Below are 27,203 nucleotides of genomic sequence, written 5' to 3' on the forward strand. Positions count from 1 at the left end.
CTCTTTCAAGATTTGGGACTGTAAGCCCATCTTATGTCCTGTTGCAGCCTCACAAAGAGCAAGTTTGGTGCCAAAATTTGTAATTGCGTGTTGTGTCCTGCTTTGCGCCCCTGTGGAGCATCCAAGGGCACAGCAGCCAAGCTGCAATTGTAATACCTCGCACACGTTTCCCTCAAGCACCCCTTTGTCCCTGCTAGCTTCACTCCCAGCATACACAGCGAGGAAGTTTGCCCACAATATCTGTCGCACGGATGCTTGTGCGGATTGTACCCTTTCATAGTGCTCTCATTGTCCCCCGCACTGCATTCTGGGGCTCCGTGTGACACCTGCCGCCCAGTTCAGGTAAACGGGAGGCGGTGAATGCCCGCCGCATCCGAGCCGCTCAGGTCGGATTTCTGCGCTTTTTTCAAAGGAAGCGACCGCGGGGGTTTCCTCTCTCTCCATCGTTTCTATGCCTGAGGTATTGTTGCATATCGCCTCTCTGGAGCTAAACGGGACAGTGCTATGAGGACTCTCCCCAAAAGCAAAACTTGCGAAGTGTACTGCGTCTCCGGGCATGGACACTCAGGCTGCTCTGCTGCACAGGTAAGCTGCAGCTTTTCTCTGCGCGTAAATGTCGGTTGTGCCAAACTTGACTGTACTTTCTACCATTTTTCCGAATATATTCCATACATAAAACGGGAAAAGTCTGTTCACTTAACTTTTTAAGATTTTTTTTGTGATGTTTAATAATCAAACCAAATCAGTAATGCTTCATCTTAATTAGAAAATCCGTCTCCAAGGGTGTCTCTCTCATGAATATCTGTCAGGGTGAGCACTTGATTGAGTGCTGACACCGCAGAGCCAGGCCGTGGGAAAGCAGACTCCTCCAGCCACGCTTTGTCTGCTCCCCCGGGGAATCCTGCCAACCCCTTAAATGTTTTAGTAGATCCTTTCAGCTCAAAGATGCTCACCGTTACTCTCACTAAATCAGAGTCTGCTCAGCCATCAAATCTATGTCTCATTGATCTTGGCCATGGTGAACAAAAGTATTCAGATCATTTACTTAGGTAAAAGTACAATTACTACACAGCCACAAAAACTCTGTTACAAGTAAATATCCTGCATAGTAAATGTTGCTCAAAAGTAAAGTATAATAAAAAAGGTGGTAGTATTAAAAGTACCAAAGTTGCAGAATTTTATAATCAAACTATTTTTTTCAAAAACGAAATATTGTTTTAAAAAAAACGGGGAGGGGGGTCGAAATCATTCATTAAATAGGAAAAAATCCTAAAAACTCAAAATTATGAAACCCACCCCAAACACAAAAGGAGAAAAACAAAACAAAATTAAAAAATGCATGTTCATGAAAATAGTTTATAATTAATTTTGTCAGTTGACTGATGATTTAATGTTTAATAATTTCATTAACAACAACATATATTATAAACTCATACTATTTTTTTTAAGATTAAAGTAACTAAAACATTAAGATAACTGTGGTGAAATACAAAAGTACAATATTTCCCTCTGAAATCTTTTGGAGTAAAATAATGTGACATAAAAAGAAAATACTCAAGTGAAGTTCAAATACCTCAAATTTGTACTGAAGTACAGTACTTGAGTAAAAGTGCATGGTTACATTTTCCCACTGATTTTGGCAGATAGGCTGCTTTTCTTTATCCCTGTGGTGACTTAAGAATAAAATGCAATCAATTAGAAGCAACTTGAGCACAGACATTAAAAGCTGCTATGATATTTGAGTCATGTCCTTGTCTCTTGAAGGGAGAGGGGGAGCTGAAGGAGCCCACCCAGTCACTGAGCCCCCCCACGAAGCCTGAGGATCAGGCAGAGCAAAAGGTGGAGGGGGGGCAAGCTCCAGCCTGTGGCTCCTGGAGGAGATGGATGTTGGGTCTCCTGCCTCTCTTTCCTTTCGCTGCTTCCATTGCACTGACTCTCCACTTCTTAACATGTGAGTACACACCTGCTTTTCTCCTGTCCTTTAAAATGTTTATTTATTTTTTTCACCCACTGTCACCCAAGTCAGGGTTCCTGTGGATCCATAGAAAGTGCTCAAAGGCATTAAATTCGTCTAAAAATAAGGCCTTCATTGGTATTAAAATATCCAGTGTGTCAAAAAATGTTTAAAAAAAACAAAATACAGGGTTCCTACGGTCATGGAAAACCTTTAAAAGCTATGAAATGTCACAACCAAATTTTCCAGGCCTGGAAAAGTCATGGAACTAGTAAAAAACATTGAAAGTTATTGAAAAATCATGGAAATGTGCTGTGTGTAATAAATTGAATTACATTAATGTAACGTTACAGTGAATATATTTCCTGTAGCTGATGACAAAAAGTCACTTTAATATGCTATTATATATACAGGGACATACAACTTTTAATGTTTGGCATCTTTTTAATAGAAAACTTAAATATTTGGGGCAATTTTTACAGAAAGTTAAAAAACCTTTGGTTCGATTTTTGTTTCTTAGAGCCCTTGAGCACATCATGTGGGATTCTGAAATTATGTTTGAATAGAATATTAATCTTATATATTTTAAAGACACACTGGGCAAGTGGGGCAAGACAAATTAATATTTTGGGTCCTTAAAAAGTCATGGAAAAGTTTTGAAATTTTGTCTGAAAAATGTGACAAATGTGTGATGACAATGTGTGGGAACCCTGAAAATAGGATTTTATTAATTTTTTTTTCTCATGTTGAGTTGTAAAATCTCAAAATAATTGTTGATGAACAACGTTTGAATAATAAACATATGCTTCTGTCATTTCCATCACGCAGGTAAAGAGGAACTAACAACACATTTACCACATCCATTCAAATTAAAATGTTTATTTTTTCAAGGCAAACCAAATTGATACATTTAGAATAATATGTTTTTTATGTGTTCCACTTTAGACAGTTATAGCTTTTTTTCAGCATTTTAAGTAGATCCTCCAAGTTTTAAACTTGATCAAAAAAGTTTTATGTTACAATGTTACAATTATGTTACAATAAACATTTGGACAAAATTGTTTATAAGTAATTGATGTGCGTTCATGCTTTTTTCTTGCATTTTGGTTACAGTAAAATTGGTCTTAAATTTAATTCCAAGTGGCATTGCAAAGTCCTAAACTGAACTTGTTTCAGGCTGTAGGAACCCTGCAAGTACACCTGTCTCAAATCTCTACCTCCTCCCCTGCAGCTCCGCCCTCCTCAGTGTTCTTCCTCGGTGGCAGCGTGGAGTTCCCAAACCTGAGCTTCTCCTCAGAGCTGACTGACTCCACCTCCCCGCAGTTCCGCCTGCAGGCTCAGGCTTTGAACCATTATGTAAGTGGAACGATGGACTTGTCCGTCAGTGCCTCCCCTCTGAATGACACTTTAGAGTGCTGCTCGTCCTTCCCGCTCTGAGCTGAAGCTGATCTCGCTGCTCTGACTTTGATATGCTTCACTACGGCAGACTACTAGTGTCTTTTAAGTGGCACTTTCAAAACACTGCTGCCCTCTTTCTCCTTCCCATTCTCCTTGTGTCTTGTCCTTGAATTCATTTGCTTTTCTCTTTATCGGCTTTGTCCTCCACTCTCTCTCTCTACGTCTCTCTCTTCCCTCTATCCCTCTCTCTCTGTCTCACTCTGGTGGTGTTAAATGTAAAGCTGAAACAGGAGCTGGGCACGGTGTGTGCGCAAGTTCCCGAGACCCCCAGGGACAGGGCCCTTTCAGGGCTGAGGACAAGCCCGGCATTTGTGAGCCCAGCTAGGCCCAGGCAGCAAGAGTGAGAGGAAGAGCAGGCCTTCAATAAAAACATTGTCTGTGTAGCTTTCACACAATCAGCCACTCTGTGTGCCGAACACTACAGAGAGGAGGTGAACCTCAGTTTGACGCTGGGGTGGAGAGCGAGAGACAGGGCAGTGGGGCAGGTTGGGATGAGAGAAGGGTTGGGAAAGATATCAGAGGGGGAATTTGGGTTTTGGAGTGAAAGGTCAGTTGCACGGCCAGGCAATCTTGTTGAGCGGTGAAGAAATGGTGAACTGATAGGTGTAAATCCCCCCAAATCTACACTGACATAGTGTAATGCTCCTTTACTCAGCTGTGAGGGCGAGTTAGCAGGCTTGTTAAGTGGTCATAGTATCTGCACAGCCATCTGTTCATTAAAGAACAGGTGAACTCAAGGCGAGGAGCCCATACCACCCAAGGTCCTACCTCTACACGGCCGGCAGGTAGACACACAATGGAGCTCTGTGCTGCTCAAAGTCAACATACACACATGCAGAGTTTGATACACACACACACGAACAATGCTTTTGTTGAGCTCAGGCTGCATGTTCGACCAGGTGTGCTCATGTGTTGCTTACACGGGAGAAGTGACCTCACTTGCACTGCAGTGATGTCACACTGACAGCACTGTAGTGTACAGTATGTGGTCAATCCTTCTTTTTGAGGAGGCACTTCATGATGACATTTTATGTCAAAAAAGTAAAATTTCAACTTTACTTTGATGTCATGATGCTCCACAAAACACTTCTCTGTTCCTGAGTTATGATGCTGAGTGATGGCCAGAGGGGGAAACATTTAGTCTGATACTGAATTTGTGACATTAATCTTAGGTCTCCACGTTAAAGCTGCGCTGATTGTATAGATATTCTCTACTGTCAGAGTTGAAAATGTGTTTGAAGCATCCATGTTTTAGAATATGAAGCTTCTTTGCAGCAACATTCATATTTGAGGCATTGTCATCTGTCAGGCTACATGTGAGTCTGGACAAACATGGATGTAAATTGTAACTTGACTAGCTTAGGGAGGCATACACCCATGAGGCTTTAATTCTTGATGTCTTTTTGTATTTTTCAATTAATAGTTCTCAGAACTCTACGAGTCCTCGCCGTGGAGCTCTTACTACCTGCACTCAGGGATTACTGCCTTCAGGTACGCTGCACCGACAAAAAGCCCAGTGATGAAATGTGCAACATTGATCCATGTCATCCTCTTTCAGGCGCGCCCTTATTTTGAAAGTCTGTGTCACGTCACACAGCGTCTGGCATATAATGGCAGCTGAGAGAAAGACAATGAGGATATTATGAGGACATGAGGATATATATTACTATTATTTACTCGGGAATAAATCATCAGCGTTGAAATGTTTTGTTTTCGGAGAAAGTGTGAGTCAACAGACAGCGCACATGATATGTAAACAAAAGCCATTCTGAGGAAACATGATGTACCTGCTGGGCCACTTCACTGACTTCTTGTTAATGTTACCTTAGCTGCTGTGTTTCAGCCATGTTGACTGAAAAAATGTTCATGGTGACTGAAAGTCATCCGTGCTGTTCTGTTAAACCAGCGGTGAGTAAGACGAAGCATAAATAATAGTAAGTTGGTTAAGTTATGAGTAGAGGAAAAGTCTGCTAGCCGCTAAGCTAATCTCTGTAATGTAAAATGCCATGGGCCTATGCTAATAACATTAGCATGTTGTATATGTGGGGGAAATATGACCTACAAAAAAGACAGTTGTTTTGTCTTTTGTCCTTGACAGTTATTATTGAGTTTTTATACTTTAGTGAAAAGATCTTGTTGTTAATCCACGTTTTGAGGATGTTGGGAGAAGTTTGTCTCCAAGTCAGACAGCCCTGAAGTTTTAGGAAAAACAATCATGGTTTGAATTAAAGTGAAAACATTTTTTTCCAGAGAGTGTTTTCAAACACAATGAACCAGTTTAAATTATTTCCAATTGTGTATATGTTGTTTTTATCTTTTCTGGCTGAAAGAAAAGCAAGGGGTAGCAGCTTCTCCTGTAACCGGCTGTGTTAAATCAGCATATAATATCAGCATATATCAATCGCAGGCCCCTAAATTGAGTCGAAATTGTATTGTGGTAGACTTTGTAATATCGGCAAATATCGTATCGGTGTCCAGTATTGATATAATATAGAGTATTGATATAATATAGAGTGATAAAATCAGTGATTTACACCCCTACATGACAACAACATACACAGCTGTATGTCCCCTGCAGAATAGCAACATTGTGAACCCTTTGTGTGACAGTGAAGGAGTGGAAGGGCTCAACGTCTTCTACTGGAGTAAATTCTCTGCTCCGGATGATGTTGCAGTGGCGATACAGAGGTCCGCCCCAGAGAGGCTGCAGCGCAGATTTCCTGGCAGCAACAAAGTGCTGCGGGACAGCCGCAATGAGCAGCGATATTTCATGGAGGAAGATGACGACATGCTCCACCTGCTGGGTAGAGGTTCTCGCTGCACAGTACATGCATATTAAACACAGACATATGAACGGAAATATATATATTTCTCCTCTTCTCTGTAGGGCTATTTATGACTCTAGATTGTTTTGGTGTGAGTAGCCAAATGTTGGCAATATCAGCCATAGAAATGCCTGCCTTCTCTTAAAAAATATTTAAAGAAGATTGCACTCAGCTTGTAATGCCAAGAGCACCAAAAAAAAAAAAAATACCTTTAATTCTCAACAGCAATGTCTGTTTCCAGAAATCATGACCCACTTACTCAAGACAATCCACAGACCTTGTTGTGAGCAGTTTCATGTAGGAACTATTTTCTTTTCTCCAAACTACACCCACTAACCATATCATTGCACTGGTCTCCCACAATTTATCCCATGAAAGGAGAGAGGATTTCAAGAGTTTCACTGAGCTAGATTACGCCATACCATTGGAGGAGGACGCCATTAATGTTCACATCTTGCGCTGTCATGAGCACGAGCCTCTAGTCAATAAGTAGATGCATGCCTCCTTCACAGTGATACATTTTGTGGGTGTAGTTTGGTAGGAGGAAAAAAATTCAGACATGAAACTGCTCACAACAAGGTCTGTGGATTATCTCGAGTAACTGTGTCGTGATTTCTGGAAAGAAAAACTGCTGTACAGTCTTAAAAATGTACAATAGGCACCATAAGCTGAGTGCTATCTAGTTCCATTATGTTGGAGAGAAGGCTGATATGTCCACTCACACTCTGCACTCACACCAAAAAAATGTGCATTGATAAATAGCACTACAGTTAAGAGAAAAAATATGCATTTTGATTTTGGGGTGAACTAACCCTGTAACTGCTAATAAATAGGTTTAAAGCAGTGAAATGCACAAATTGAAATGTAATGCTGTGTTGCAGGCATTTGTTTTTAAATAGAAACACAGGATTTAGGAATAATTAACCCTTTGTAAATACTTAGATACCTGTACATTTAGAATGGTATAATTTGTAAAGCATGTTGATATCTGCCGTATGTTTCTGTAGGTCTGGACCCTGATGATTTTGAATCAGATGAAAAATCAGAAAAGAGTAAGAATCCAAACAGCATCCAGAGTGGGAAGTGGCAGCTTGGCTTCCAAGGTGAGGAGAGCATGGCTCTGGCTTTATGTAACAAAATCTAAAGATATGGTTTCTGAAAATTTGAAAAAAGTGTGACTGAGTTCAGACTGTCTGACTGGAGCTGATCGTGCTTCGTTCTGTCTTCTTTTATGGCTGCCATTAATGCTGCTCTCAAGGCTTGCACGCCATGTCTGTTGACAGGAAAGGAAAAAGTGCACTTACATTATTCATTTCGAAAATATTTCCATCACTTCCTCTGTCTAGCGATGTCCTTTGACCTCTATGCCAAGTATGGCAACAACCGCACCCTGAGCCTTGTGAGTCCCAAAAAGCCGTACTACCAGTGGCGTCTTCGCGTGCCATCAGGTCATGTGGTTCGACTGGTAATCCTCACTCTGCATGGTGCCACGCCAGGAAGCTGCACTGCCCACAAGCTCTCTGCCTACGATTTCTTACTTCCATTACAGAACAAGATAATCGCCAGGTAAACATATTCTATGACCTTTCAGTCTCTGGAGTCACTGTGATAGCAAATGCATTATAATAAATATCTCATTTATATATTGAATACATACATATCCATGACACATTTCCCACGGATCCTTAAAGTCTTTAAAGGCATTGAAGACATCACTTTTAAAAAAGGCATTTATTGGCATTAAAATGTCTAAAATCAATCTTTCAAAGTCTTAAACATTGGAGACATTTTTTTTGCATTGAAAAAGCTTAAAATAATGGGTAACTTAAAAATAATAATTTACCAAATGCTTCTTGTAATAAATCACCAAAGTCATGTTTTATGTTACAATAAATATTTGAAAAATGAAATAAAATTCACCCTAACCTTAAGTAATTAATGTCAGGACATGTTATTTTCCTTCAATAATAGCTTATGGTCAAAAATTTAATTTCAAGTAGCATTAAAAAAGTCTTTAAAAGTTTTAAATCCAACTTGCCTTAAGCTGTAAGAACCCTTATATCCTTGTCTCAGGTGGTGTGGGCTTCCTATTTCGGGTTCATCCCCTGTTATGAAGCTGACATCCTCTGGGAATGTGATGTTAGTCACCTTCTCCTTCAGCAGACAGAGAGATGGAGCAATCTTCAAAGCTTATTTCCAAGCCATCCCAAAAGCAGGTTTGAGTATTAAACCCTTCAAATCTTGTATGATATGTTGGTGCTGGGAGTATTTATTTGCACTGATAAGCATACATAGAGTGAAGTCAGTGTTTTAATGTGTATTCTGTGTATCTCGCTGTGTCACCATCTCCCCCTGCAGGTTGCGGAGGGTCGATTTCCTCGTGGAACGGCTCCATTGCCTCCCCTTACTACCCTTCCTATTACCCTCCAAACATAGACTGTACCTGGACACTACGGGTGAGTCACATGAGGGCATACATGTTTGTGAGTGTGCGTGTTAGAAACACAGGAATAAGAAAGAGAAAGTAAGAGAGCAGAGGAGTGAATAATGCCTTTGTCATACGGCCCATCCACATTCCAGCATGTGAATTGTCTTTGGTTACTTTATCAGGCGCCCTTGCCAGGATACCTGATCTCCATGACGATCGTGACGATGGACATTCAGGATTCCTCGTCATCAGACGGCTGTGAGAAAGACTGGCTGGACATTGGAGGGACCAAGTGGGTTGCCAAACTGGACTGTGTGGCCCATAAGCATTTCATCCACATCAGTCAAATTTTTAAAGATGTTTTATGATTCTCAATTACTGTAACTGTGTTTTATCTCACAATTGTTTAAGACATTCCACATTTTTTGTGTCTCTATGAGTGAGTTAAATGTTAGATTCCTTACTTTTTTGCTTCTCTATATCTAGACTGTGTAATCCAGTGTCAGATAGCAGCAAAAAGCGAGTCTACTCCTCTCCTCTCTCCCTCCACTTCCATTCGGACGAATCTCTCACTCACAAGGGCTTCTACTTGCTCTACCGAGCTTTCTCTCCAGAGGGCAGTAAGTAAAATGTGTTGCCTTCAAATAACCAGCTCAGACAGAGAGGCATAGTCAGGACAAAGAACAAAGCAGGCCGAATCAGAGTCAAGAACTAGACCAGTCCAGTGGGCCCACTCTGCATGACACACTTACAATAAAATGTGGACCACGTAAACCATGGACACTCCTCACATTACTCTGAAAGATCAACATTCCTCTGAAAACGAAACAAAAAAATTAAGATTCTTCTTCATTCACTTTTATTACCATAAATACATATCTGTAATTATGTATATTTGTACCATGAGAAATAGCTTGATGTGTGAAAATAGATAGATGTGTACCTGCAAACCTTTTTTGGAACTTTAAACCCGTGTGCAAAAACTTCTTTATGCGTTTACTTTTTTTTCATTTATTCAGAAATCCCCTTATGGATTCAAAAACGATATCTATTTGTTCTCATATTCACACATTTGAATGTATTTCATACAAATAATTTAACACATTCAGACATGGTCATACACAGCTACAAGACTTTTGACCTTATTTTTACTCCATACCTCAAAGTCCTACACAGTTGACCTTTAAATGGATCAAACCATGAAACCAAGGAATTTTTTCTAGGTTAATTTTCTTCTACAAAATAAACCATGACATAGCCGATTATTTCCTGTGTTTATCAATATTAGTACACAAGTAGGCTAACTGGACTATTCTGTATGCTATAAAAGACGATAGTTAGAGCTGAAAGCAACTTAACCATCATATTCAACATCATTTTTGTTCTATATACTCAGTTGTGGTCTTTACCGGTCTTGAAACAAAATCTCGAGTCCTCTTCATCTGAGACTGAGACAGGACTAAGTAAAGATGTGGTCAAGTGTGAGATGAGACTAAAACCTTCAAAAGAGAGGTCCTGAAAGTACTATGACACTGCAAACCAGTCTATTATGGGTCATATATCTACATCTATGCCAGAGAAAATACTGTAATTCTAGACAGTACATTGAAGTCTCATCCCTGTCTGTCTCCAGCGTGTCCTCGCCAGTTTCGCTGTGGAAATGGCCGCTGCATCCCTCTGAGAAAGGTGTGTGACGGAGTAAAAGACTGCTCAGATGGACGGGACGAGGCTAAATGCTGTAAGTCTTTTGCCTGAAGACACTATTGATGATGCAAAAGGACTGTAGGCTTGACCCTTTATTTCTTAACATGTAATCTGACAGACATGACCTTTGTACTACACTCAGATTTGTATGTGTTTGTGTGTTTCTACTGTGTGTGCATGATTGCACATGCGCACAACATGTAGCATCCTGCAGACCAGGTGAAGTACTGTGTGGGAACGGCCAGTGTAAGCCTCAAAGCAGCCAGTGTGGGAGCCAGAGCACGTGTGCCGACAGTAGCGAGGAGGGTGCCTGTGGTGAGTAGACTGTCACCATAGTAACATGCATGTGCTTGTTTGTATTTGGACTGTTAAAGCTAACATGTTTGTTTTCAGGAGGTAAATGTTACCACGTGTGTCCCAATAAGGTGTGTTTGCCAAAGTCTTCAGTGTGTGATGGTGTCCTTGACTGCAAAGACCGGAGTGATGAACTCAACTGCACCAGAGCGTGTGAGTGTTCATGATGCTAGACATCACTGGTGACGCTGACTGATCACTTTAAGTGTATTTTATCTCAATATGCTGCTTTTATAAGTACTTATATTTTAAGTGTCTTTTGTTTCACTCTTCTTATATTGTCTTTTATTCTCTTTAGATCTTAAAGGCTGCTCCTCATCCTCATACAAATGTGCCAACGGAAAGTGTGTGAGTAAGGTTAACCCTGAATGCGATGGAGTCAAAGATTGCTTTGATGGCTCTGATGAGCAGCGCTGTGGTAAGTTTCAATCCTGGCTAAAAACTGAATGAAAGTCCTCTGAATTCTGCCATCATGATTTTTGCCTCTTATCTACCTTTGTGTCCCAGGCTGTGGCACCAGGCCCAAGAAGCGGGCTAAGATAGTTGGCGGCTCTGATGCGGGGGCGGGGTCATGGCCGTGGCAGGTCAGCCTCCAGATGGATCGCTATGGCCACGTCTGTGGAGCCACGCTGGTCGGCAACCGCTGGCTCATCTCTGCAGCTCACTGCTTCCAAGACTCAGACGCCATTAAGTAAGAAAGATGCCTGAAAGGCGACATTATGATAATAATAATCCGTGTGTGTGTTCATGTATGTTGTGTCTGCAGATACTCAGATGCCCGTGCATGGCGAGCCTATATGGGAATGCGTGTGATGACTACAGGGAACAACGGTGCAGCCACCAGACCGATCCGCCGCATCCTCCTTCACCCGCAGTATGACCAGTTTACCTCCGACTACGACATCGCCCTCCTTGAGCTCAGCGCTCCTGTCTTCTTCAACGACTTGGTGCAGCCTGTGTGCGTCCCTGCTCCCTCACACACCTTCACAACAGGGACCAACTGCTATGTCACAGGCTGGGGCGTCCTCATGGAGGACGGTAAGAGCTGAAGTTTACAAAAAGTGTGTTTTTACATCTTGCCAAGGTCTTAAAAAAAAACGTAGATCTGGGGCAATATAAACAAGCATCACAGCGTTATAAAATTTTCAGAATTTAGAGAAAAAAATCCTGCACACTGTCAAACTTGCAAAAATCATTATTTTAATGTGAGGTTTTGGTACTAGACCTTCTTCAGGCAAACCTACTACCAAAACGTTGCGTGAAAATAAGGATTTTTGCAAGTTAGACTATGTGCAGGAGTTTTTCTGTAAGTTGTGTTCTGGAGATAGATGGGTGACGTTTTCTTGTGTTCCAAAATTTTCATAATACCATAAGATAGTCCCATTTTGTGTTTGATTATAGGTGAACTGGCCTCTCGCTTACAAGAGGCCCCAGTGAAGATCATAAACAGGAACACTTGTAACAAGCTGTATGATGAGGCTGTAACTCCCAGGATGCTGTGTGCTGGGAACCTGCAGGGAGGGGTGGATGCCTGTCAGGTGAGTGTGTGCATCACAGTTGGTGTGTCTTCGCACAAGTATGCATTTTTATCAGTATCCCTTTTTAGCCAAGTGTGTGTACTCATATGAGAAATATTTACTCTTTTTACTAGTTTTTTGCATAGTTCTTAATGACCTCACATTCTCACACACTCACAAATGTTCTTGATATACTTAAATAGACAAACCAGATAGAAACAAGGAACACAAAGCTGTACAAATAAAGGTGAAGAATAGACAGTATTATTATGTACACCCCGTACTTCCAGCACCCTTGCTTGGACCACATCCATCCTCAAACTCAGCCTTCATTGTGATCTGAAACAGACATATAAACAACTGGCAAAACACTCAGAAGGGTCTGCGGTGATGTTTATGGAAAATGGCTTGCTTCAATGAATATAGTTTTAATTTCATTTTCTATATTTTCCAGAATTTCTTTCTAAAGCCCAACAGAATGTATCATGTGTCATCTTCTCAAAAAGCTAATTTCCTGTGTTTCATTGGATTTCTGTTTGTGTGTCTTTATGTTAATAGGCACTCTAGCTGCTCTAAAAGTGTTTTTATGCTCATGTTTGTCTATATGTGTATAACTGTGCATATGTTTGCCCTCAGGGTGACTCAGGAGGTCCGTTGGTGTGTCTGGAGCGAGGCCGGCGGTGGTTCCTGGCGGGGATCGTGAGCTGGGGTGAGGGCTGTGCGAGGCAGAACCGCCCTGGTGTCTACACACAGGTAGTCAAGTTCACTGACTGGATTCATCAGCAGACCAAAGGACAGGTGTGACAGACCACTACACTGACATAAAACAGACAGACTTAACACACAGGGCAAAGGTTTCAGACCTGGAGTCCATCTTCAGACTGCTGTCGTGATTGCATGACAATGATTCAGTACGTTTTTGGGGGTGTGTCCATGGCAACCGCCCAGCAGGGGCATCATCAGTGCTCCAAACCAGTCAACTTCTTACAATCCCCATCACAGACAGACGCTATGTCGACATGCACAAAAGATTAACCTTTTTATTAAATTAATTTAGGGTTTGGGTTGCTTCAAATAAATGTTAGAATTTTGTTAGAATACTTTACACGGATTATAAGATGCCCACAGGATACTTTTCCTAAAAAATACTGTTGTTAGCTTATGGTTTTCACTGTCTGTACACTCATGTAGACTGAGTGTTATAATACAAGTGTTATAATATTTTCTGCCCTACAATTGCTCTATAGTTCTGACAGAGCAATAATATGCTTAAAAGCAAGTGAAGTCCAACTTTATTTATACAGAACATTTCAAATAAACCTTACTTGACCAGCAGCAAGTGCTGATCAGGCACAAATTACCAAAACAAATGAGTACAGAAGCAAATTGGCAATAAGGGCAATAGAAAACGATAAAAATAATAGTGAACAAATTGCAGCACAACAGATGATGAAGTCAATAAAGGTGTCAAGCTCATATCAGTTGTATGTCAGTGAGAAGAAGTGGGACTTCAGCAGTGATTTAAAGGTTTCTGTTGTCTGAGCAGTTTCGGGGCAGCCACCACAAAGGCTCCATTGCTGCTGTTTTTGTGTCTCGTTCTGTAAACATCCAGGAGCATCTGATCGGTCAACCTTTGTATTCTAAATGGAGCAGGAAGATTTAAAAGTTCTGCTAGATAAGGTGGCAGCAGCCCATTTAAAACCTTTACAACAGCAATAAAACCTTAAAATCAATCCTAAAATGGAAAAGAAGCCAACGGACAGATGCCAGTACTTGTGTTATGTGATCCAATTTTCTTTAAAGTTAGAAGTCAAGCAGCTGCATTTTGTATAAACTGCAGACGATGAAGAGACATCTGTTTTACACCCACATACTTAAAATTACACCACAACATTAGTGCCATCTATTTCCGTTATTAATTTGCTCAATCAGACAGACAGGTCAGACCAACTAGCCAGGTTTTCCTGAGCATGTAAATGGAGCCAATTACTTTCTGTTTTTCTTACCTTTCCTCTTTTCCTGTCAGCTACATCGTTCTCCGCAGAGATAGTGTCACAACAGTTCCTTAACTGAATGTGGAAAGAGTTCTTTCCCCACACGCATACTGTCTATTTTTCCTCCTCTACATTCGTCCATGTACTGTATATGTGTGTTTATGTATGTGTTTGAGAGCTGTTATTGTACTGTACGTGTATGTTTGTGCATTTGTATATCCTGAGTTTATCTGAGTCATAGCCTTTTGTTCAACATATTTTGTAATTGTAGAGAAGCAAATAATCGCTCGGTAGGAGGAGATAATATATTTTGCATTTCAGTTTTACTGTGATTTAATTTATCCCTGTGGTGCCTCTGTTTTAATGCATGCTCCCTGAAAAGCATGATCGCAGATTACCGTAAAGTCATGATGCTGGTAAATAAGATCATCAGGAGAGAATTTCACCAGTCTTTTCTGTGCAGACACACTTGCATGTTTCCACTTGTCCTTGTGCTCATTCAGCCCACATCACCACCCAGTGGCCAGTCTGCATCATTGTTTATTTTATGTCCTGAGGGAATGATGCACCTTATGCCCAAAGGATTAAAAAACGTTTTGCATCATTATTTAACTCTATCAGATTGATTGCATTGACATTAAAGACACAATTTCCAACACAGCAGGTCTCAACAAAACTGTTGTACTTTTGCTGCATTTTTTGCATGACATTTATGATCTTTTATTTCCCTTACTAAAAAAAATGCCCTTCTTTACCTTGAATTGTTATTGACTTTCTCAAAAAATAGAAAAAGGAAACCGCATGTTTAACTCACATTTCAGCACGGACATTTAGAAATTTTAAATAAAGTAAAATAAAACTTTTTAAAAACTTGTAATTACAGAGGGTTTGTGTGTAGTTTAGTGAAATGAGAACCCAGAGGACAAACCAAAACATATGCCAATTTGGCTTTTTACCTGAGAAATCTGAACTGCCGCAGTTTTTATTGGTGCTTTTGGCTGAAAATAGTACGATATGAGGCACCTATATAGTACAGTAGTTTGGAGGTGATACTTTTACATCTGATGACGTTGTAGTATGAGTACATTTGAAATGAGGTTACCTGGTGATATTGTTTTTCTGGTTGCGCAATGTGTGCCATGCTCTTTCAAGCGCAACGCCTGTTTGTTTACTTTTTGATGAAAGATTGCCAGTTTGTCATATAAAGACACGACTGTCAGGTTGTTGATGAGGAAACCATCCTTGTTCTCCGCTGCCTACGTGCTGATCATCACGTGCACAAATCCAAAGTGCACCCAAGATTTAAGCACAGAGCTTCCCATGTGCGCATCCTCTCCGGCATTCAGCGGTGCTTAATTCTACTCTGTTCTGGAGATAACTTGCTAATCATTAGATAAAAAATGGTTGTTTCGTGTGTACATTAATTTTTTAAAGAATGTTAATAAAAGAAAGGGGTATTTTTGGACTGTTAACCTTTATTAACCCCTCACTGGTCGATTGCTTGACCACTGGGGAGAGCTAAAAGGGGACTGCTGTTACGCGCCTTGGGTGTGTCAATGGACGTCACGGAAGTCCGCTATCCGGTGGCTGCACTGTGGGAACTGTATAAATCCTCGCTAGTGTCCGAAACGATGGGAAAAAGTTGCACTGGAGTTCAAGCGTGGTGTCCTGTTGCGTGATCTCCCGCAGCTATCCTCAGGAAAGCAAAACCATCTCTGTTCACTGACCATCAGCGCTGAGCGCCACATCCAAGTGCGCTGCGCTGTGTTGAGTCCGCTCTGGAGAGGTGAAAACATCAGGAATAAAACTCATTTCATATTTTATATTTGAAAACCGGAGTCACCAGAGATGATGAAATATATTTTCATCTGCCTGCTATGTGGATTGTATGGTGTTCTTGCAAAAGGTGAGTAACACGTTTACTGTGTTAGTGTAAGTAACACGTTTTGAAGTAATGTCGCTAAATGTTGCACAGAGCATCTGCTGTAACCATCTGAGCTGGTGTTGGTAACTTATTTAGCTGCTTAAAGTTCATATTTGAGTATTTTTTTACTTTTGCTCAAACGATTTAGTAGTAAACTGAATGCAAACTTGTGGTAGCCTGAAGAAAATTGTATTTTACGCACGACTTTTATTCTGGATATTGTTTCCCCATAAAGCTTGAGGGTCCTACAGGGTCATAAGAAATCTTAAAGCGCTTTTAAAGCAGAGTCATTTCCATCACTAAAGCTGAACAATTCAGTCTTTAGTTTGAAAGAAAACAAAAGACGCACAGATGTGCCTCTTCATTCACACTGTGGTGCGGCTGCTCATTTATTGCGCAATTAAGTCGTCGGTGCGCTCATGAGTCTGAGGCTATTGAGCCTGTAAACCTCTATTAGCGCCGAGTGCAGTGAGGGAGATAAGCGCTATCCTGCGGGACACTTGTTTGGATAATGCGGACCTCTGTGGCCCGGCTCCTTGTACATTTGGCCCCGGCTGAATGGACACACGCAGGGCGTTGTTTCCTGAGACTGATGAGTTTTTTTTAATGAAAAGTTCTGATTTAAAAGAACGAGGGGTCATGACCGACAGGAGGGAAATATCCACTGGGCAGGAACCGGGGTTAATCTGTGCTTATTGCTAAAACAGTCGGCAGGTTGTTTTTATGCGCCCCACAGATGTGATGTTATTGGTCACTTAGAGGTCTTGTAGATAAAAGAGAGAGAGAAAAAAAGTTGATATTGACCCCTCGCCCCCCCACCCCGCAAAGTGAAATAATAAGCAATTAACATCAGGTTAAGATTTTATTATGCACAACCTAATATTTTTTTTCCATAGTAAATACAGATTATCTGTCATTTAACACAATATATGCCCTAACCAACTGTTAATTTATGTTCAAATACTTGTTTTTTTTGTGTTTCATCTGTTGTGTTTCATCCAGTTTTTCAAAAACTAAATTGCACTAATCATTAATTTTCTCCTGCTGACTGGCCAAATCAGCAATTGGGGAACAACTTTAAAGCCTAATAGTGTAATTTGGAAAGATAATAGGAACAATAACTTTAAATTTAGTTATTACTTTTTTCCTAACAAATAATTTTAGATACAATCCAAAATTAGTACAATAATGATTTTATCCTAATAATAACTGCATGTCAGAAGAGTCTCATTTAAAAACATGCATCTGATATCATAATAATCATTTCACACACCTATATGAATATTAATCTTTATTTTTATCCATCCCACTATCATGTTGAGATATAATATATTTTATTATGTTTAGTGAAAATGCTAATAATGTCTGATAGAATATCTTGATTTTTTTTCCAAGAAACATTTTTTTAACCAAATTTTACAAAACAATCTGCAGATTTGATTACAGATTCATGCTGTTCTTTTTAAACGGTTGTAGCCCCCTCTACCTCAGCAATGCCCTACCTGCTCATAAAAGCAAAAAATCTATGTAAATGAGTCAAATAAATAATAATTAAATAGAATGAACTACAGCATAAAGTTACTGAGCAATTAAATGAAATTTAAAAATCCACTCCTAAAGTGTCAATTAACCTATAAATACAATACATCCATATAGTCAATTTATAACATTTTAATAATTATTACAGTAATTTTTTGGCTCACTTGTTGCTCAATCACATCGAGCTGCACAAATACGGGAGCATCGGATAAATTTTCTGCAGAGTGTTCCATCATTGAAAGCCTTTGACAATAGATGCCTTCAATTTCAGAATAAAAGGGTCTTGAGGTCCGTGTTTAGTCAGTGTAAAATATCAGTTAAGTATGAACAATAATCATTGTTATCCCCTTGAATCACTAACATCAGTGTCATCACATGTTTCTTCCAAAGTTCCTGATAACTCCAAAGCAGTAATTTAACTCTGATAGTGACGTGTGTACGTCTGGAAACCTCCCACAAAAAAAATAATGCCACATGATGGGCGTTTCACATTTCTGTGGTTGGAAATGTGATGATTTTCTTTTGATTTTCCTTGGATGAAGTAGCAGGAAAACAGCACTGACTTATTTGGAAGTGGTGCTTTTGGACACTTCACAGCTTGTTGAAAAGGCCTGGGGGACATCCTTATTTCTCCGTCATCTTCCTTCACCCTGCCGTGTGTGTGTGTGTTTCTGTGAAACACAAGGAAATAGTTTAGGAAGTGAAGGCAGTGTGAGTAATGCTAGATCTGCTGAATGGGGCATCCACTGGGAACAATGATGCTGACAATGAATGGTAATAATACACTTAAGTGATAAACTAACTCGCTGCTGTACAAGTGATTGAACTACTGCTGTAGCAGTGATACAGTTGTGTTGTGAGGAGTTTTTTCAACTGTGTGTTGTGCACTCTGTAAGGAGCAGTCACTGTGAAGGACGGACTTCCCTGAATGATGTTTCCGCTGTTGTTGGGAGGAAGGAAGGGTGGACAGGCAGTCATCTTTATCTCTCATTAATAAACCTCAACGATGGAGTGGAGAAATGCCTTTATTTGATAAACAAGAGGGACACTGCTTACGCATTTCCACACAAGTTGTCAAGTGGCCTGAACGAGGAGATGTGCCGAGGGTCACAGATACTGTAGCCTGGCTGGAGTGCGTGCTGTAGAGCCGGGACTCACACAGACCGGTTCTGCAATCAGTCATGAGTCCGGTTTAGTCCGGTTTGTAATTGACAGAGCTTACAGGAACTATCCACAATATTTATGGGTTGTAAAGTGTTTTGTCTTCCAGGATTTCCTTGGAAAGTGGTCTCATGTAGATCTGGGTCAACACAAAGGGACCTAGACTATCTCATTCATGTATCCTAAACCTAAGATTAGAACTAAAAATAATAACATGAACTATTTTTCCATGTAAGTTTATTAATAAGCAGAACATTTCAATGGTGTCCCAGGACTCCAGCCCCAGAAAGTAAACCTCCTGCTCAGATGTCCTTAAAGAATACATACTACAATTATGCAATGCAGTTTATCAGCAATGGAGTTCTGGGATGTTGCTGTGACTACAGAAAACCTCTGATTGTTGTCCTTTCTTCTGCCTCTGCAGACAAAGAACAAAGGGGGAAGTACAGCGTCCCTATTCTGGACGTGAAAGCCCAGCAGCTGGTCCTTGACATCAACCAGACACTACTGCTCAACTGCAGGTGAGTTTCAGGTAGACAGATCCACGCAAGAAAACCTTAATTTGGGCAACAATGTTGCATGACAATCGCCATCATTGATGCCTGTCAATCAAAGCAAACAACTTCAAACATACTCATCTTTAAGCCTTTATTACTCAGTATTACCTGAAGAAATTATTGTCCAAATCACCACCAAGGCACTCATTAGTTTGTAATTAATCATTTTTTTGAGACACCAAGTTGATGTAGACACAATTTACTGACTTTTCAATCTCACCGACTTTGTTCCGCAAAGATATTCCTGAAGAAATTACTGGTACTTGAGTCAGACTTCAGTTACAAATTTGATTACTTTTGACTTGACTTGACAAAATCAAGAGACTTGCAACTTGACTTACTTACCACCAAGCCCAAACATTTAAAAGTATGTTGTTTAAAAAGTGTACCACGAATAAGTTAATTTTTCTTCATTTCCTGAATCAACTAACATCAACACTGTTCATTTCCAGCAAGACGACACATAATTCCATTCCATCAATTTGTTTGAACCCCTCCAACAGCATCCTCTCAAGTTGCAGGAGAGAACCATGAAGGACTAACGTTACATTTCTAGATGCCAGTAGGAAAAATTATACCAAAGATAATTTCATTAGGGTGCAAAAATATCAACAAAAAGTAACTTTCAGTTTGCAAAATGTGCGTGTCAAAAATTACAGATGGAGATACGACTCCAAACAAACTTTCAACAAATGCAAATTTTTAAAAAGAATTCAGGATTTTTGTGAATTTAATATATTGTTACACTGAAAATGACATGATAGTTGGTTTAAAGCACATTTTATGGCTTGTTTAGGAATTGAAAATCAAAATTTAGGACTTGTGACTTGACTTTGGGCTCAAGAGCAAAGACTTGAGACTTATTTGTCACTTGCAATGACTTGGTACAACCTCTGCTAGCCTCTGGCCCTGTCATGGCAGTTATTGTTCTCCAGAGTTTTTGTCAGAAATATGTTGCTTCCTATAACACGTTTTACAAGTTTCATCAGGGCAGTACAAGTTTAAACAATACCTCAAAATATGTGCTCTATGCAGAGTTTGGGTTTTAGTATTTGTACTCAATAGTTTTATCCTAATTTTCCAGGTTCAATGCAAAAAAACATGACAAAATCAGAAAAAGCTTAAACACAAAGGATTTGAGGTTATTAAAGCCCTTTATAGCATTTCATTAGGTCACCAAATGGGACTTAAATTTCTTAAACAAAGACAAGGCTTTATGCTTGTCATAGTAGCCCTAGTGAGAGCTCAGTGCATGAGAAAATGACGTCTTCACGTCTTTTGCATCGTGCACAAAGGCCTGGGAAGTTGCCACATCACTTGGTTGTGCACCTTAGTCTTCCTATCCCCCCCGTCAATTCAATATGCCTAAACAATCAGTAGATAAAGAGATATAGTTCTTATAATACAGTTGAAGGTGAATGCACATACAAAGCGTTTTCTAAGCAAACTTTAACCCCTTGTACCTGTTGACAGGGGTCGCTGGGAGCTGACCTGGGCAATCCCATCAGGTGTGAACAGAGATCAGGTGCGAATAGAGGAGTCTCGCTGCGGCAGGACAAGCCAGCAGTACTGCAGTAAAGTGACGGTCAGCAGCACCCAGACACAGCACACTGGCCTGTTCCACTGTAGATACCGGCAACGAACCCGAAAACAGACCTCCATCTATGTCTATGTCGCAGGTAAGACACTACTGCCTGAGATCCAAGAGCTCAACTTCTTTTCTGTCTTTTTTTCTGGCTGCACTCACAGAGCAGCCCCTTACCCTGTCATGCTTATTGTTTATATCCCCAGGTTAAACAGGATGTGGTGGGTGCTAAATACAGACCAATGCCAGAGAGCCAATTATATCTAAACACTGTTTGTCCCAACAACACATCCTTCTAGATGACTCTGGCACAGTTTCATCCCCCTCCTCCCCTGCCTTTTCTCAGCCTGGGTCTACCTCCCTGTTGTCTATATATAAACCCTTTTTTACTTTCGTTTACGTGCTACCTCGAGGCCAGGAATAGCCCAGCTGCTGAAAGGCTCAGGCCTGGGCAAAGTTTCCCAGGGCATCAGCCTTATCTGCTCGCCTCAGCCTTGCTTGAAGCATCCTGTGCTTGGGGGAGGAGGGGAAGGGCTTGAAGGGGGTGTGCTGGGAGGGGATGTGTCTCTACAAGGTGGCGGCGGGGAGGTGTGTGTGTGTGTGTGTGAGAGAGAGAGGAGTTGAGAGGGATAAGATGAAGGCCAGTGGCTCAGTGGTATCATGGGGTAGAGGAGGCATGATGTCTACCCGGCTGGCTCCTCCCTGTCCTGGAGGCTGACGCTGATCGGGGCCGGGCCGGGCACGGAGCTGGGCTGGAGGCCAGGGTCACAGGGCACGCTACTGTTTGGCCAACAGGACCCTCGGGGGCCATCAATCGCTCAGGTCACCATGTCCATTAAGCCTCAGACTTGGCCTGCGGCTCTGCTCAGACATTGCCTCCCTCCCTGAGTCCTCTATTAGGAATCAAAGCATGAGAAGGAAGCCCTCGGTCCGCTAGTCCTTTGGGTACTTTTGTTCGAATGTTCAGAGATTTGCTTTCCTTGAATAACACCCTACGGTAACAAACAATACAGCGAGCAACACCCACACTTTTTCAATGGTGCAGGACTATTACAGTAGTCGAGCTGGGAGGAGAAAGCTCAGAGAGGCCGTTTGATTGCTTCTAAACAATCTGTGTGTTTATTGTTGACTACAGGCAGTCATTTGCTGAATGGGTATTCAGTGAATGGGTGTGGAGTATGTTTAGGAGTGTGTGTCTGTTTGTTTTTGTTTATTGCTGAGATTGATACTTGGGAGTGTTTGTTTGTGTGTTTGTGCATAGAGGCAGGTGATTGTTTTCTTTCCTCTGTGTGTGCATGAAATTAAAGGCTCATTTCACAGAAAATGATAGAAAAACATGTTTTCTCACTCAGTCAACAAGGTAATTTCCTCTGGGGAGAGAAAAACAAATTCCTCTCACTTTTGTCAAAATGCCTTGCCACTCTTTTTCCCTGGGTTTTGCCTCTCAGGCTACATGAGTTTGTTAACCCTGAAAATGAAAGGGATATCTGCAAACAGCACTCAGACATGAAAAAAGGTACCGCCAACTTTATTTTTGTGGTTAAAAAGAAAAAAAAGTAGTAAAAGATAAGACAGTAAAACCGAGTGCTTTTTGTAAATGACACAAATAAAATGTATCTATTAGAAATAAAAGTTATTTTTTTACTTTTGCACTAACAATACTTTCCAAGAACCAAACTTACTGAGTTTTTTTTTACATTTTATTTTAATAATATCACATTTATTTAAATAGATACCTTTCATACAGGGAATGTAGCTCAAAGTGATTTACTATGATGAGAAGAAAGAAGAAAATAAAAACAAGCACTTTAAAACAAAGGCAAATACTGCACAATAAAACGTAGCAATCACATGTATAACATAGAAAAGGCAGCACATAGCAAGAACAGGTCCACTAGAAATATAAAATGTATGGGGGAAAAAACAAGGAAGGCATATTAAGAATAAAACATGTGAAACATTACAGTTTGTTACAGAAGTGCTAGATATATTTTGTTTTATTATTTAGAAATGCTTGCATCCCCTATGCTTTTTGGTGTAATAATTGGGAGCAGAGGATTTAAGAGACTGTAAAACATGAATGGGTTCTTCAGGACGACTAGTGAAAAAAGCATTACAGTACTCTGAGCTACTTGAAATAAATGCATAATGCAACAAGTTTTTGTATTCAGTCTTTATTAGTCCATGTTTTGAGATATTTGACTCTGAGGTATCTGTCTTCAGTCCAATACAGTGTTGGGGAGTTAATTGATCACATGATAAAGGAAATACAAAGCACAATATTTTTTCTTAAACTGTGTCCTTGTCAAAAGTTTCAACCAAACTTTTTGCTCTGAGATGAAACTCACAGTATCTACATCCATTGTTTTGACAGTCTATAGTTGTAAGACATTTGAGGATGTCAGCTTGGGCTCTAAGAAGGCACGATGGGTGTTTTTTCAGTCTTTTGATACTACAGCAGAAACTAATAATCAGGATGGTAATCTGCACATTTTTTGATCATGAGTATAATGAGTTGCAGCCCTAAAGTAAATATAGAGCTGAGTCCCAAGAGGTAAGCGAGAAAATATGTTTTTCTTTTGTGAACTAAACCTATAAACTGTACACGTGGTTATATACTCTCATCTATGTAATATTGATATTTGACCAAGAGAGAATTTTTTTTCATGCATTTATTTGACATGTTTATTACCTGCACTATATGTGTCCCTGACCGCAGTGTTTGGGTTTCAGACAGCCAGCAGCCATTTGTGGAACATCCGGGAATGAGCCCAGATGTGTTGTACATGAAGGAGAAGCAGCCGCTGGTCATCCCCTGCCGGGTCACGCACCCCAACATCACCACTACGCTGGTCAAGGTCAGTGTAGGAAATATGAATGAATTGACAATCTTTTAATTCACGTTTGGTGCAGAACTCAGCTCTGTGGCAGGATCTAATGAGCATCCTTGTTCAGTCACACCTCTCACATCTCTGCACATCATCACTTCAAATATTTTTCCACCGGGGTTCACATATGCACACAGTGCACCATCCCGTTGTTTCCCCCTCTCCAGATCATTCGCCACATTGTTCTTATCTTGGCAGCCATTACACAGTGGCGTGTGTGTCCGTTTGTTTGTCCGTCTGCGGATATGTGTGAAAGTGTGTGCGGATATGGTTGTGAGTGTTGGTGCTTGAGTGCTGAGTGAGGAGGCGAGCGGACAGTGTTACCAAGTGCAAAAAGGAGCATTTAGAGTGCCTGCTGTCTGCATGTTTGTTTGTTTTGGTATGAGTGCATGTCGCTGTATGGATATTTTTTACCTGTGAATGAAAAAAATAACATCTGCTGGCTTAAATCTGCAAGAAAAACCTCCTTGTCAAAGATGCCCCTTTATTTACTGGCTCTTTCCGATGGAGCGGCGCCCATGGCGTCCTGTTGGCATTGTTTCTACCTCTGGAGACGGGACACGGGGTCTGGAGTGCCCCTTTGGCCCCTGGCCAGCACCACTTCCCACATCTCACCCTCCACCTCTTGTAGTAGGAATCCTGGCTGCCAATTTCCTCCAACTGATGCTTTAAGCAGGTGGTTTGTGGGGGAAGCAGAGACAGCCACTGTTGGCTCCAACAGATCAAAGTACAATAAATTCCCTTTAATCACGAACACTGATCATCCATATCACGCCTTGTGCGTCACAGTAGGAAGCTTATTGTAGTATTGATACAATAGAGTTAGCTGTCTTTACAAGATGAGAGACACATTTTGCGGAAGGCACCACTAATATTTGCCAGCTCTGACCACCCGCACATGGAGCAATTAGTTCTTCTCCTTTCTGGGTGGATAATACAGGTCTGCGCAGGTTAAAAGTAAAAGGTTTGTTGTTCCAATAAATGTGCTTCATTTGCACAAAACATTGACTGCACTGCTCAGTGGCACTTTATCAAAGCTACCACTTTATGGTTTGATACTTTTAATGATTTAATACATCTTATTTATTTGGTTGTTTGCTTTAACTGTCGTGATTAATGTCCCATTTTCTCTTGCATGTCGTCTTTGTTGAGGTTTTTTGCCCTCTACTGCAAATTAAATTTCCTCTCGAGGGACAGTGAAGGTCTGAAAACACACAGAATAATCTGAACTAGCGAACTAGCTAACTAGCCAACAAGCTACCAACTAGGATATTTTAGTATATCATATGAACAAAACATAAAGATGACTGGCAGTGGAAACTACACCAGTGATTTTCCAAGTCTTCAGCCATGTCAAATATTCCACATTGAGTTTGTTGCTGTGGAAAGTGGCGACACCGGGTCTGGCGTGCAGTCAGATGGCTCATAGCCCACCCCTGGATGGGGTGGCATTGTTGGTAGTTGTTTTCCAGCCACCAAGCAATGTATCACACAAAAATGCAAGAAAAACAGCAAGAAGAGAGACTCAACAGCTTCCACATCAGGCAAAAATTCTGAGCCAGAAGATTCTCCACATTTGAACCCAACAGAAACCCCCGAGGCTGAAGCCATCGCAGAAGTGCCATTATCTGCAGTTCTGCTAATGGCCATGTTTTAATGTCCAAATTTTTTCCCAACATTTTCATATACTTTTATTTAAACTTTAGGATGATGAAAAGTCTTAGGATCACCAAAGTTATCAAAATTCATGATTCATTCATTCATTCCTGAGGTAGACATGAACTTTTTAAGTCAATTTCATGGCAAGCCATATAATTGAAAAAAAAAAAAAGAAAGACAAAAAAAAAAACCAAAAAAAAAACAAGAAGAATGATGCAACCAGGAGACATGTAGGGAACTTGAGAATTTTGGATCCGGGAAGTGCAAAACATCCCCTGCATGACATGTTGTACTAGTTCTCCAAAAGTATGAAACTGATCCTGAAACAGACATGTCTGAACTCCAACACACACACACACACACACACACACACACACATACACACACACATGTTTTTGTCCTGCGTCTATCTCCAAACAAATGCCTGGAAGCACTAAGGTAATTACTAAAAATAGCTCTCCTCTTCCTTCATCTCCCTCCTCTAACCTGGCCGCTGGCCGCTCTGAACCAGAACTCCGCTCACTGTCACAGCCCCTGGAGTGTTTTTTTCCTGGAGGGATTATGCACTTTGCCCGGATCTCTAATATGACCCTTGTCAGTGGGAACAATACTCAGGAGGCTCTGCTCTCTTGCTCTCACTGTGAAAGTGACCAGGAGGTCCCGGAGGTCCGGGATGACGGGGTCGACCTGGGGTTCCAGTCAAAATGTCTATATCCTGTAGTAACAGGATGCGAGCAGATGGACTTGAGTCACGTTTCTCATATCCTGACTCCTCGGGCTCCTTCGCTCCTCCTCCTGTTTCTTCACCTTCATGTACTCTTCATGTAGGTTTGGAGGATGGGGGTAAGAGGGGCAGAGGGGGCATGGAGGGCGCTTAGCTGGGGCGTCAGTGAGGGAGAAGCATCTACTTTACAGGACTAAGAAAGGAGGAGGAGGAGGAGCACAGTGGCGTCTGAGAGGGTCGCCTCACTCTGGGAGGGGGGATATCAGCCAGTTCACACTGGGGGTGGTGGGTGTGATGTTAGCGGCGGGGGGGTCTACCTGTTCCCTTGAGAGTGGGTGGGAGGCTTCCACTGTGTCACAGAAACTCTAGTAAACATTTCCTTGAGGCTGCCTCGAAGAAAACAACAAGGTTACCCTGTTACACAAGTGTCCTCGCCAAGGTAGCCAAGAATTATAAAACCAGCAGTGTGAGAATACAGGCAGCATCATTTCAGGCTTCTTTTGACAACGTTTAATCTATGAGCATCAGCTTTTTAGAAGGCACCTGTGGCTATTTTATCATTAAAAGCGACAATAAAACCCCCAAAACTCAGATTTGAGATCCAATTTGCCAAAAATCAAACCCAATTGCTTCTTTGAGTATGACATCATACATCAGTGCATTGTCCAGATTGCCAAGTCTGCTCAAATGCCTATGATTGTTGCTGTTCCAATCCAGCAAATTGAAAAAAAAAAAACAAGGGTCATGTTAGTCCTGAAGGTAGCTGGATGTTAAGGGGAGAAGTAAAAAAAGAAAAAACTCACTGACAAACCTCAGAAAATGTTTATTAAAAGCCTCCATCTTCAGCCAGGAGTCGCTAAGTAGCTAATGTTGCAATGTTACCCATGTACACACTTGAAATATAAAACATAGTTATTTTCAAGCTCCTGTAC

At 40.9% G+C, this 27,203-nt stretch overlaps 2 protein-coding genes across 3 annotated transcripts in view; both read left to right on the forward strand.

Annotated features, from left to right (window-relative positions):
• The first annotated feature begins 42 nt into the window (after positions 1 to 42).
• LOC121960351 (suppressor of tumorigenicity 14 protein homolog) lies at positions 43 to 14,964 on the forward strand. Its single transcript, XM_042510011.2, has 19 exons — positions 43 to 585; positions 1,765 to 1,951; positions 3,186 to 3,310; positions 4,836 to 4,903; positions 6,023 to 6,216; positions 7,245 to 7,340; positions 7,584 to 7,803; positions 8,311 to 8,453; positions 8,596 to 8,693; positions 8,848 to 8,957; positions 9,152 to 9,285; positions 10,299 to 10,403; positions 10,574 to 10,684; positions 10,763 to 10,876; positions 11,022 to 11,141; positions 11,231 to 11,414; positions 11,490 to 11,761; positions 12,125 to 12,261; positions 12,877 to 14,964. The coding sequence occupies exons 1-19, from the start codon at positions 505 to 507 to the stop codon at positions 13,042 to 13,044; spliced, it is 2,667 nt and encodes an 888-aa protein (XP_042365945.2). The 5' UTR covers positions 43 to 504; the 3' UTR covers positions 13,045 to 14,964.
• A 148-nt stretch (positions 14,965 to 15,112) lies between these two features.
• flt1 (fms related receptor tyrosine kinase 1) overlaps positions 15,113 to 27,203 on the forward strand; it is a 78,549-nt gene continuing 66,458 nt past the window's right edge. Inside the window, exons 1-4 of one of the 2 annotated variants that reach the window (XM_088071680.1) lie at positions 15,113 to 16,140; positions 19,283 to 19,379; positions 20,889 to 21,094; positions 23,734 to 23,858. In XM_088071680.1, coding sequence (XP_087927806.1) covers positions 16,083 to 16,140; positions 19,283 to 19,379; positions 20,889 to 21,094; positions 23,734 to 23,858 — 486 coding nt within the window. In that variant the 5' untranslated portion in view covers positions 15,113 to 16,082. Of the gene's footprint in view, positions 16,141 to 19,282; positions 19,380 to 20,888; positions 21,095 to 23,733; positions 23,859 to 27,203 lie in introns of those variants that run through there. The other variant, XM_088071681.1, reaches the window with a different exon arrangement.

This window comes from Plectropomus leopardus, chromosome 21 (genome assembly GCF_026936395.1).
Source record: "Plectropomus leopardus strain MGB_pleo_1.0 chromosome 21, ASM2693639v1, whole genome shotgun sequence".
Lineage (NCBI taxonomy): Eukaryota > Metazoa > Chordata > Actinopteri > Perciformes > Serranidae > Plectropomus > Plectropomus leopardus.